The following is a 12,118-nucleotide window of genomic DNA, read 5'->3' as shown; positions in this document are numbered from 1 at the left end:
CACGGCCTCAAGGGATGGAAAAATCCTGGGTTTCCATTGGAAATGGTGAAGCCAGACTCCAAACCTTTCCCGTTTCAGTTTCTTTGGCTCTACCTTGTTGTCTGCCCCGAGCCTGATCATATCTTGGGCAAAGTGAGCCGTGGGCTTGACCCGCACGAACGCCAGCACTCGCCCTGGTGTTCTAAGGAGAGAAAAAACAGGGCAAAGAATCACCTTGCACTCCCTAAACTGAAATTGATGTTATTTCTCAGCAAAAGGTGAGGCAGAGGAGTCAAAATTCAAAGCAAAGTGTTGGCGATTATTCAGCTGCAGGTTTTATTCCCCATTAAAAGCAACAGCGGGCGAAGAGTGGCTGAAAATTCCCAGCCTTGGAAATCTGAGGGTGTGAAAGGACTGATCCTGATTTCCTGATTTCCTGACTTCCTCCTGTGCACCAGGCTCAGGAGGGCTGGATAACACCAGTTTTCTTCCCCTTGGGAAGCAAAATATGTGCAGGAATGGGAGAGGGGTTTTCTTTTGTCACACGCAGCCCTTTTAAAAAAGAATTTCAATTCCAAATGAAGGGATTTTCAATTTCCTGGAGGAGATATCCCCAGGCTGGAGGATCTGCTGAGTAAAAGCCCCACGAGGAGGGCTCAGGGATCATCCAGATGATTGTTAAACCCCTGGAAATGTGTAAATCCCACATTTGCCCTCAAACACTTCCTGCAGACAGCGCGTGCTCAATAAGCAGTGACAACTCCTGGTTGGGACAAAATCTTTGGGATTTCTGGCACATCCAGGATTTTTGTGACCTCTCACAGTTTATCTGCTGGGAAATGAATTGTGGGGGCTGGAGCTGAGCCAGGATTTGTTGGGTTTAAAGCAGGGTGTCAGGAATAAAGTTCCCTGGGCAACTGTAATTCACAAAATTATTATTATTATTATTATTATTATTATTATTATTATTATTATTATTATTATTATTATTATTATTATTATTATTATCATTATCATTATCATTATCATTAAAAATTATTATAAACAAAATTAAAAACCACAAAAAACCTGCTTTTTCTACTTTATTTTTTATTCTACTCTTTTATTCTACTCTGTTTTTTAAAAAAATCTCCACAACCTTAATAAAAAAGACTTCTCTCCCAAAACAAACTAAAAAAAAACCTATTCTAAAAATAACAAACTAACTAAAAATTTTAGGTATAATTTTTTTATTTAAAAAAAAAAAAGTGAGGGGCAATAGAGGTATTCTGAAAGGTTTATTTTAATTCTCACTACTTTTCTTTTCCTTTGAATCACTGTTAATAAAACTTTATTTATACAATTTATACAATTTATACAATTTTAAAAGTTTCAAACCTACTTCACATTTCTCGTAATCCTATTTCACAACAAAAAAATAAAATAAATACACTAGTAATTAACCAATTAACCAATTAACCACCACACTCATCGACATATGAATTAATTTTTTTTTTAATTAAAAACGTCTTAACTGGAGAAATCAAAACCACTCCACAGGGAAGATTCGGGGCGTACCTGGGGCTGTCCCCCCTGGGCTCTGTGTCACAGAGCAGCGAGGAGATGATGCTCTCCTGGTCCTCATCCTTCTTCTCCTTCCCCTGCTCTTGCTCCGAGTCCTGGGATTTCACAGAGCTCTCGGAAATCTGTCCCAAAAAACCCCAAAACCCAGCGTTGGAGCAGCTGGGAATTATTGCTCCAAAGCAAGAAAAACAGCAGGGAAAGGAGGAAGGGGAATTTTATTGGGGGGGTGAAAAACTCCACTAGGAATCAGAGAGAAGAAAATCTAAATGATAAAGAAATTCTAAATAATAAAGAAATTCTAAATAATAAGAAATTCTAAATAATAAGAAATTCTAAATAAGAAGAAAATCGAAATAATAAGAAAGTCCAAATAATAAAGAAATTCTAAATAATTAGTAATTTTAAATAATAAGAAATTCTAAATAATAATAAAGTCTAAATAATAATAAAATCTAAATAATAACGGAATTCTAAATAATAAGAAATTCTAAATAATTAGAAATTTTAAATAATAATAAATTCTAAATAAAAATAAAGTCTAAATAATAAAGAAATCCGAAATTATAAGAAATTCTAAATAATAAGCAAATTCTGAATAATAAAGGAATTCTAAATAATAAAGGAATTTTAAATACTAAGGAAATTCTAAATAATAAAGAAATTCCAAATAATAAGGAAATTCAAAATAATAATAAATACTAAATAATAAGAAATTTGAAATAATTAGAAATTCTAAATAATAAGAAATTTGAAATAATCAGAAATTCTAAATAATAAGAAATTCTAAATAATAAGCAAATTCTAAATAATAATAAATTCTAAATAATAAAGGAATTCTAAATAATAAAGAAATTCCAAATAATTAGAAATTCGAAATAATAAGGAAATTCGAAATAACAAGAAATTCCAAATAATTAGAAATTCTAAATAATAAGAAATTTGAAATAATCAGAAATTCGAAATAATAAAGAAATTCTAAATAATTAGAAATTCGAAATAATAAGACATTCTAAATAATTAGAAATGGGAAATAATGAGCAATTCTAAATCATTCCCGTGCTGCAGCAGTGCCCTTGGAGGGGCTTTGGGCAGCGGGGCCAAGAGCGATCCTTGCTGGAGTGTTCTGAGCAGCAGGAGAGGGGATGGGATTCCAGAGCAGCAGGAGAGGGGATGGGATTCCAGAGCAGCAGGAGAGGGGATGGGATTCCAGAGCAGCAGGAGAGGGATGGGATTCCAGAGCAGCAGGAGAGGGGATGGGATTCCAGAGCAGCAGGAGAGGGATGGGATTCCAGAGCAGCAGGAGAGGGATGGGATTCCAGAGCAGCAGGAGAGGGATGGGATTCCCGGAGCAGCAGGAGAGGGGATGGGATTCCAGAGCAGCAGGAGAGGGGATGGGATTCCAGAGCAGCCCCTGGATCCGGGCAGTGCCGGGCCAGGCGGGACGGGCTCGGGGGGCAGTGCCCGTGCGATGGCTCCTGGAGATACTGAAATGAACAGTGCATGGGTATCTTCTAGTCAGCAGCAGCACTGCGCTAATTTTATAAGTAGTGTGGTGAATATAATGTTATAACATAATATAACAGATTATTCATATTGTATATTTAATATAATATACATTTATATGTAATATAAATATATATTTTAATATATTCATATATTTTATATGCAAAAATATATATTTATATATGTATTATATATTACATATTTTATATATAATACATATATTATATATTATATATTATATATTATATATTATGTACTATATATTATGTACTATATATTATTTATATTATCTATATATTAATTATCATTACTAATAATATAATTATTTATGATAATTATTATTAGTAATTATTATAATAGAATTAATTTATTATTATTATTAATATAATTAAACCTTATTCATTATTATATTAATATATTATTATATATATTATGTCTTATATATTTTACATATTATATATTATATCTCTTATATATATAATATGTCATCAATATATTAAATTATTATTATTTAATAATGTAATTAATGAATATTAATAAAATTATAAATATAATTATTACATATTACAAATAATATAGTTAATATATTATTAATTAATATATTAGTATGTTATTATTAACGTATATTTAATATATTATATATTTTATATGTAATATAGAATATAATATATATAATATTTTATCGATATATATTAGTTATTATTACTTAATAATGTAATTCATTAATATAAATAATTCTTATCCATAAAATAATTATTATTAATTGCAATATAATTAAATATTATTAGGTAATATATAAATGTATTATTGTTGATATATATTTATATCAACATAATATATATCAATATATTTATATTAATATATAAATCAATATATAGCAATATATTTATATTAATATATAAATCAATATATATCAATATATTTATATTAATATATAAATAGATATATAGATTATATTTAGATTTATTTATACATTATAATATCTTTATGTTATATTTATGTTATGATGTTAAAATACAAACCATGTGATGTAAGGTACATTTTTATTACTCTTTTATTATTTATTATTTGTTGGTTCTATACTTTTTGAGCTGAAGAAAAGGAGGAGATCATCCAGAAATCCTCCGCACAGCAGCAAGGCACCAAAAGCCCCAAGGAAATCCTTCCTGCTCCTTATCGGGAAGGACAGAAGCTTCTTCTGCCTCCTGGCAGGCACGAGGGAGCAGTTGAGAATCCCCAGAAAACTCTCTTTGTTTGAGAGAATCTGCGCAGCGCGTGAGACCCGAGAACACTCAGCAGGGGCTGCTGCTCCAAGGGATTCAAAACCCCTTAACCCCTGTCCAAATTCTTATTACTCTCATTTTATTACTGTTTTTATAACCGTTTTATTACTAAAAATTTCTATTTTAAAATTTAGAATTACTAAAAAAATTAAATTACTAAAAATAATTTAAATTTCTAAGCATTGAAATTACTAAAAATTAAAATTTTTATATTTAAATTTAAACTTTTCAAATTTTCAACCAAGTGATTGGAATCCATTTATCTTTGTTTTTATTGTCCTAACTCTGATTGTCCAAATTCTTATTACTCTAATTTTATTACTGTTTTTATAACCGTTTAATCACTAAAAATTTCAATTTTAAAATTTAATTTTTTTAAATTTAAAATTACTAAAAAAATTTTAAATTACTAAGCATTTAAATTACTAAAAATTTCAATTACTAAAAATTAAAATTTATAAATTTTAATTTAAAATTTTAAAATTTTCAACCAAGTCATTGGAATCCATTTATCTTTGTTTTTATTGTCCTAACTCTGGTCGTCCAAATTCTTATTACTTTAATTTTATTACTGTTTTTATAACCATTTTATTACTCAAAATTTTCAATTTTAAAATTCAAAATTACTCAAAAATTGTAAATTACTAAAAAAAATCAAATTACTAAAAAATGAAATTACTAAAAATTGAAATTTATAAATTTAAAGTTAAACTTTAAAAATTTTCAACCAAGTGACTGGAATCCATTTGTCTTTGTTTTTATTGTCCTAACTCTGATCGTCCAAATTCTTATTACTGTAATTTGTATTCCTATTTTTATAACCGTTTTATTACTAAAAATTTCAATTTTAAAATTTAAAATTACTAAAAAAATTGTAAATTTCTAAAAAGAAATTTAAAAGAAATTTAAAATTACTAAAAATTGAAATTACTAAAATTTGAAAATTATTAATTTAAATTTAAACTTTTAAGATTTTCAGGCAAGCGACTGGAATTGTTCCCAGCTGGGGCAGAGCGAGGGTCCCTGCCGTGGCTCTGGGTGGCTCTGGGGTCCCCCCGAGGCGAAGCCCCCGGGATCCAGCTGGAATCACCTCTGCTGGAATCACCTCTGCTTTGCTCTCGGCGCTGGACGCAGCACTGGCGCTCTTCTCGTGCCCCTCAGAGCCCTCCTGCTCCTCTTCCTCCTGCCGGGAGAAACGGCGCAGCGCCCGTGAACACACAGCCACGATCCCGACCCGGGAGGATCCCGACCCGGGATGATCCCGACCCGGGATGATCCCGACCCGCGATGGATGATCCTGACCCGGGATGGATGATCCCGACCCGCGATGGATGATCCTGACCTGGGATGGATGATCCCGACCCGCGATGGATGATCCTGACCTGGGATGGATGATCCTGACCTGGGATGGATGATCCCGACCTGGGATGGATGATCCCGACCTGGGATGGATGATCCCGACCTGGGATGGATGATCCCGACCTGGGATGGATGATCCTGACCTGGGATGGATGATCCCGACCCGGGATGGATGATCCTGACCTGGGATGGATGATCCTGACCTGGGATGATCCTGACCTGGGATGGATGATCCCGACCCAGGATGGATGATCCCGACCCAGGATGGATGATCCTGACCCGGGATGGATGATCCTGACCCGGGATGGATGATCCTGACCTGGGATGGATGATCCTGACCTGAGATGGTCCCAAAGGGCCCTTGGATGGATGATCCTAAAGCTGGATGATCCTAAGGGTCCTTGGATGGATGATCCTAACCTTGGATGATCCCAAAGGGTCCTTGGATGGATGATCCCAAAGTTGGATGATCCCAAAGATCCCTTGGATGCATGATCCTAAAGCTGGATGATCCTAAAGCTGGATGATCCAAAGGTTCCTTGGATGGATGATCCTAAAGGGCCCTTGGATGGGTGATCCTCAACTTGGATGATCCTAAAGCTGGATTATTCCAAAGGGCCCTTGGATGGATGATCCTAAAGTTGGATGATCCTAAAGGTCCCTTGCATGGATGATCCTAAAACTGGATGATCCTAAAACTCCTTTGGATGGATGATCCTGACCTTGGATGATCCCAAGGGTCCCTTGGATGGATGATCCTAAAGTTGGATGATTCCGAGGGTCCCTTGGATGGTTGATCCTAAAGTTGGATGATCCTAAAGCTGGATGATCCTAAAGGCCCTTGGATGGATGATCCTAACCCTGGATGATCCCAAAGATCCCTTGGATGGATGATCCTGACCTTGGATGATCCCAAAGGGCCCTTGGATGGATGATCCTAAAGTTGGATGATCCTAAAAGTCCTTTGGATGGATGATCCTGACCTTGGATGATCCCAAAGGGCCCTTGGATGGATGATCCTAACCCTGGATGATCCCAAAGATCCCTTGGATGGATGATCCTGACCTTGGATGATCCTAAAGGGCCCTTGGATGGATGATCCTAAAGCTGGATGATCCCAAAGGGCCCTTGGATGGATGATCCTGACCTTGGATGATCCCAAAGGGCCTTTGGATGGATGATCCTAAAGTTGGATGATCCTAAAGTGCCCTTGGATGGATGATCCTAACCTTGGATGATCCCAAAGGGCCCTTGGATGGATGATCCTAAAGCTGGATGATCCTAAAGGGCCCTTGGATGGATGATCCTAAACTTGGATGATCCTAAAGTTGGATGATCCCAAGGGTCCTTTGGATGGATGATCCTAAAGCTGGATGATCCTAAAGATCCCTTGGATGGATGATCCTAAACTTGGATGATCCCAAAGGGCCCTTGGATGGATGATCCTAAAGTTGGATGATCCCAAGGGTTCCTTGGATGGATGATCCTGACCTGGGATGATCCGGACCTTGGATGGATGATCCTAAAGCTGGATGATCCAAAGGGTTCCTTGGATGAATGATCCCAAAGGTCCCTTGGATGGATGATCCTAACCTTGGATGATCCCCAAAGTCCCTCCCCCCGAACCCCGCCGTGTTTCCCTCCATCTCCCGAGGCGTGCGGGGGCGATGCCCGGGGGCAGGGGGGCGATGCCTGGGGGGGCTGATGCCGCCTGTGCGGTGACACGGGCTCCGATCGCCCCTCGAGGAGGGGAGGGCGACCCCCGGTCCCCCCGGGCCCTGTCCCACCTGCGACCCCTCTACGGTCGATTCCGGCGTGGCGTCCGGGGTCGCCATGGCAGCGTCCACTTCCGGGTTCTCTATGGCAACGGCTACTTCCGGGAGAGCCCGGAAGTGGCCCCCGCGTACGGCGGCCGGGCGGGGCCAGCGCGCGGCGGGGGCGAAGCGAGACGGCGGCGGGACGGGAGTGGCCGGGACGATGCTGGAAGCGGCGGCGGCGGAGCCGGAGCTGGATGCCGAGGATCTGGTGCATTTCTCGGTGGGAGACCTGCCCAGCCGCGGCTATGGAGTGATGGGCGAGATCCGGCGGCAGGGAAAGCTCTGCGATGTGACGCTCAAGGTGCGGCCCGGCCGCCGGGGGACCACCGGGGCTGGCGGGGCTCGGGGGACACCGAGGGTCCCTGATGGGGATGAGGGACCCTGACCCCCTCAGGGGGGCTCAGAGAGCTCGAGAGAACCCCCCGGCTCCTGAGGGGGACCGCGGTCCTTGAGGGGACCTGGACCCCTGAGGAGGTCACGGGGTTTGGGGAGGGGGATGCTCCCCTTGACAGGGAGGTGGGGAACCCCCGGTCCCTGAGGGGGGCTGAGGGACCCCCAGAGCCTTTGAGGGGCTGAGGGACCCCCAGAGCCTTTGAGGGGGACAGAGGGACCCCCACGGCCTTTGAGGGGCTGAGGGTCCCCCACGGCCTTTGAGGGAACAGAGGGACCCCCACAGCCTTTGAGAAGGGCTGAGGGACCCCCAGAGCCTTTGAGGGGGCTGAGGGACCCCCACGGCCTTTGAGGGGGGCTGAGGGTCCCCAGCCTCAGAAGGGGGAGCTGAGGGACCCCCCCCTTGCTGAGGATGCTGAGGGACCTCAGCCTCTGGAGAGGGGACTTGAGGAACCCCCAGAGCCCTGAGGGGGGACCCCAACCCTTAACAGAGGGGGCCGAGGGACCCCCCAGTCTCTTTGGCAGAGGGAAGGAGGCAGCTGGAGTTCCCCCAGACCCTGTGGTGAGGGATAAAGGGGACAGGAGCAGGAGCTGAGACCCCCCAAAGCCCCTCATTGTGGGGTGTTGGGGGGTCTCAGAGGGGCTGTGGATCCAGGTTTAGGGAGCAGCCTCTGGATTCCTTTCCCTAGGAAACCATTTCCTGGCGGACACATCCCTTCTTAGCACTGACAGCAATCCCCCCGCGAGGGTGCTGAGAGCCCAGGACGTGTCCCCGGGGGGCTGGCAGTGTCCTGTGGCAGGCGGGAGCTGCTGGCATCCCTCAGCGCTGCAGCCTGGCCGGGCTGGGAGGCGCACGCAGCCCTGAGTCACTGCACAATTAACGCCGCGCTTTAATTAACCAGGAAGGTGCTGCCAGCCTACTCAGCCTGAAAGCTGCCGGGGGGCTGGGCCTGCCGGGATGTGGGATGGGGAGCGTTCCGTGGAGCATTCCATGGACACGGGAGGAGGGGCTGAGGCTCGGGATCCTCCTTGGGAGAGCTCCTTGCCTCTGCAGGGTGATGTTGGCACGGCCCGGGCTGGAGGCTGGGGGGATTCTGTGGCAGGGCTGGTTTGGGGTGCACTGTGGAGTGGCTTTAGGATTCACCTGGGGGTGGTTGGTGTGGCTGGAGAAGATGACCAGATCCTGGCAGTGCCGTGTTTCTGGGAGACAAGGGGAGGAGGTTTAGGATCCCAGTCTTACCTTGGATAAATTCCTCCCCGTTGTTTCTAAAATTCCTGTGGATAATTGTCCATTTCTGTGCATTTCCATAGCAAAGAGCTGTTGAAATCCTCTTTATCCCTACAGAGGTTTTAAACATATTAGGAAAGATCCAAACCATCACAGTCCAGTTTGGGATGGGAGGAACTTAGGGATCATCCAGGGCCACCCCTTGGATGGGCAGGGACACCTCCCACTGTCCCAGGCTGCTCCCAGCCCTGTCCAGCCTGGCCTGGGACACTGCCAGGGATCCAGGGGCAGCCACAGCTGCTCTGGGAATCCCATCCCAGCCCCTCCCCACCCTCCCACAGGGAAGAATTCCTTCCCAAAATCCCCAAGCCAGATGCCAGCAGCACCTGCTTCATTGTCAGTCCCTGTTGTTTCAAGCGTTCCAGCTTTCCCTCCTACACCCACAGCTTGGAATTCCAAGCATTTCATTCATTTCTCTTGAGTCATGCTGTGAAAATATCCCACCTCGTGCTGCTCCTGCCTCCGGCCATCCCCTCCCCTCTCCCGGTGCCCACGTGCTGATGGGGTTGGTGCAGCGTTCCCAGAACAGCCTGGCTGCTCCAGCTGCTGGGGCTCGAGGCAGGAGTTTGTCCCAGCTGGAAGCTGGAGGTGGCTTTGGATCACTCGGGCACCCCAAACTCAGCCAGCACAACCTGGCCCTGCCCTGCCCTGCCTTGGGAATGGCTTCCCACTGGAAATCCAGGCTGGGTTTGCAGCAGGGACAGAATTTGGGTGATTCTTACCCAGAAGGAAGGAAGGAATGTGAAGGTCATGGAGCTGCTGCAGGGCTGGAGCCAGGCTGGAGAGCTGGGAATGTTCCCCTGGAGAGGAGAAGCTCCAGGGAGAGCTCAGAGCCCCTGGCAGGGCCTGAAGGGGCTCCAGGAGAGCTGGAGAGGGACTGGGGACAAGGCCTGGAGGGACAGGACACAGGGAATGGCTCCCAGTGCCAGAGGGCAGGCATGGATGGGAGATTGGGAATTGGGAATTCCTGGCTGGGATGGAATTCCCAGAGCAGCTGAGGCTGCCCCTGTGTCCCTGGCAGTGTCCCAGGCCAGGCTGGAGCAGCCTGGGACAGTGGGAGGTGTCCCTGCCATGGCAGGGGTGGCACTGGATGATCCCTCCCAGCCCAGCCCATTCCAGGATTCTCTGATGAAAGCTTGGAGGAACATTCCAAGTCCATCCCAGGGGAGCCTCCAGGTGGATCCTGATGCTCCCACACCGCTGCAGTGAATTTATTCCCCTTTTTTTTCCACTCCTGCTAGTTTTTGTCTGTCCCATCTCTAAACCAAAAAGCTTCCAAACACCCCTTTCTCCCAGAAGTTGGATCTTGATGTTCCCAATGCTCTGCCTCATGGATTTGGGAAGTTCCTTTCTCTCCCTGTCTCTTTAACAGCTGCACGTCAGGGCTGCTCCTGATGTTCCCTCAGAGCTCCCTTTGGAGCCTCTCCCAAATGTTTAATTAAATATTCATTTGCTGGCAACTCACGTGCCTGGACTGCAGGGAGGAGGGGAGGGAGGAGACACACCTCAGTCTGTGCTTAGTCCTTTTCCTTTGGAAAAAAAAAAAAGTTGGAATTTTGCTTAGCAAAGCCACGTTTCTGCTTTCTCTGAGAATCACCGGGCTGGGCGTTGGTGTGGCTGTGAAATAACCAGCCAAGCCTTCTCCCCAGCTGCTCCCCATCCCAGCTGTGTTCTGGGAGGTGAAGCTCTGCTTTCCTCCTCATCCCGTCCTGCTGCTGATGGGAAAGGGGATGGAGGTTCCAGCAGGGGCAGGGAAACGCCAGGCCTGGAAAAATCACGGGCAGAGCAGAAATGAGGCTCTGAGCCTGTTTTTGCTTCTAATTTGGTGGGGTTTGAGGCTTTGAACTCCAGCTGTGGACAAGCCAAGGGGCAGAACTCCTCTCTCAGAAGCTCTCCACCTTATTTTTGGTGGGTTTCCAGTCTTCTTCCCTTCACAGCTCCCAACTAAACTCTGCAAAACCCCGAGAATTCCGGCCGTCGTTCCCTGAGCTGCAGATCCTGATCTGATCTTTACCAGCACTAAAGAAGCTCCTCAGTGCTGGGTGTTCTTCCTGAGCATTGTTTCTGGGATTGTTTCATCCTCGCAGGATGAAAGCAGCCTGGGCAGCTTTGTTTTCTGGGATGTGCTGCCTGAGGTCCCAGCGCTCTCCAGGGACACATCAGAGGCTGCTGGAATGCAGAAACCCGGGCAAACGGATCCATGCTATTCCTTCCTGACAAATGAAGAGGGAATAAATCCCTTCCCAGCCCCTGCTGGCTCCCACTGCAGCTGGGAGAGAATGATCCGAGTGCCAGGCTGGCACCTCCAGAAATCCTGGCCAAACTGTGGCGGGAGGGAAGGGTTGTGCCTCCCCAAATCCTTGGAGAGCGGAGTTGATGTGAGCTCCTCTTGCTGCTGCAGCTCCTCCTGTGGATCTGAGCCGCTCCAATGCCATTTTTCCATGACTAACTCCAAGACTAATTAGAAAAGTCTCCTAAAATATAACCCAGGTCTGGCAAACTGAAATAATTCCCAGCTGTGGAGAGGGTACAATGTTTGCTTTGTGTACGATCCCTGTGACACCAACAGGTCACAGCCCTGGTGGCTTCTCTCCCACCCTATCCCAGTTTTTCCAGAGCAGACTGTAAACTCCAAACCCCCCAAACTGGAGCAGTTGCACCCCCAAGAGCTGCTGCAGAGGTGGAGGAGCCTCTGGATAAGTGGAATTCCAGACAGCTCAGGCTGTCTGCCTGATCCCAGCAGGATCCTTGAAAACTCAGTGCCTGGCTGTGTGCAGATGTTGCAGCGTGCTTGGGAGATCCTCCAGGAAAACAGCCCTGGAAAGAGAGGGAATATCTGTTTTATGGGAGAGACTGGAAGAGCAGACGATGCATTGTGCACAGCAGAGCTGCAGGTGAGGATGTGATTCCCACCTTGGCACCCAGCAGACAGGAAT

General features: G+C 45.0%; 2 protein-coding genes across 2 annotated transcripts in view; one reads left to right on the top strand and one right to left on the bottom strand.

The window, feature by feature from the left end:
• The window catches only part of KIF9 (kinesin family member 9), a 27,062-nt gene extending 19,257 nt beyond the window's left edge, over positions 1-7,805 (bottom strand). The window contains 5 exon segments of the mRNA XM_038129252.1: positions 94-181; positions 1,537-1,664; positions 5,419-5,511; positions 7,475-7,585; positions 7,587-7,805. Of these exon segments, the coding sequence (XP_037985180.1) occupies positions 94-181; positions 1,537-1,664; positions 5,419-5,511; positions 7,475-7,585; positions 7,587-7,718 (552 nt within the window). The 5' untranslated portion in view covers positions 7,719-7,805.
• Positions 7,758-12,118, top strand: part of KLHL18 (kelch like family member 18) — an 18,736-nt gene continuing 14,375 nt past the window's right edge. The window contains exon 1 of the mRNA XM_038130082.1: positions 7,758-7,805. Within this exon, the coding sequence (XP_037986010.1) occupies positions 7,758-7,805 (48 nt within the window). The remainder of the gene's footprint in view (positions 7,806-12,118) is intronic.

The sequence above is a fragment of the Motacilla alba genome, chromosome 2, assembly GCF_015832195.1.
Source record: "Motacilla alba alba isolate MOTALB_02 chromosome 2, Motacilla_alba_V1.0_pri, whole genome shotgun sequence".
In the NCBI taxonomy this organism is placed as follows: domain Eukaryota; kingdom Metazoa; phylum Chordata; class Aves; order Passeriformes; family Motacillidae; genus Motacilla; species Motacilla alba.
The sequence above is the reverse complement of the archived record's forward strand: the minus strand, read 5'-3'. Positions and strand labels throughout refer to the sequence as shown.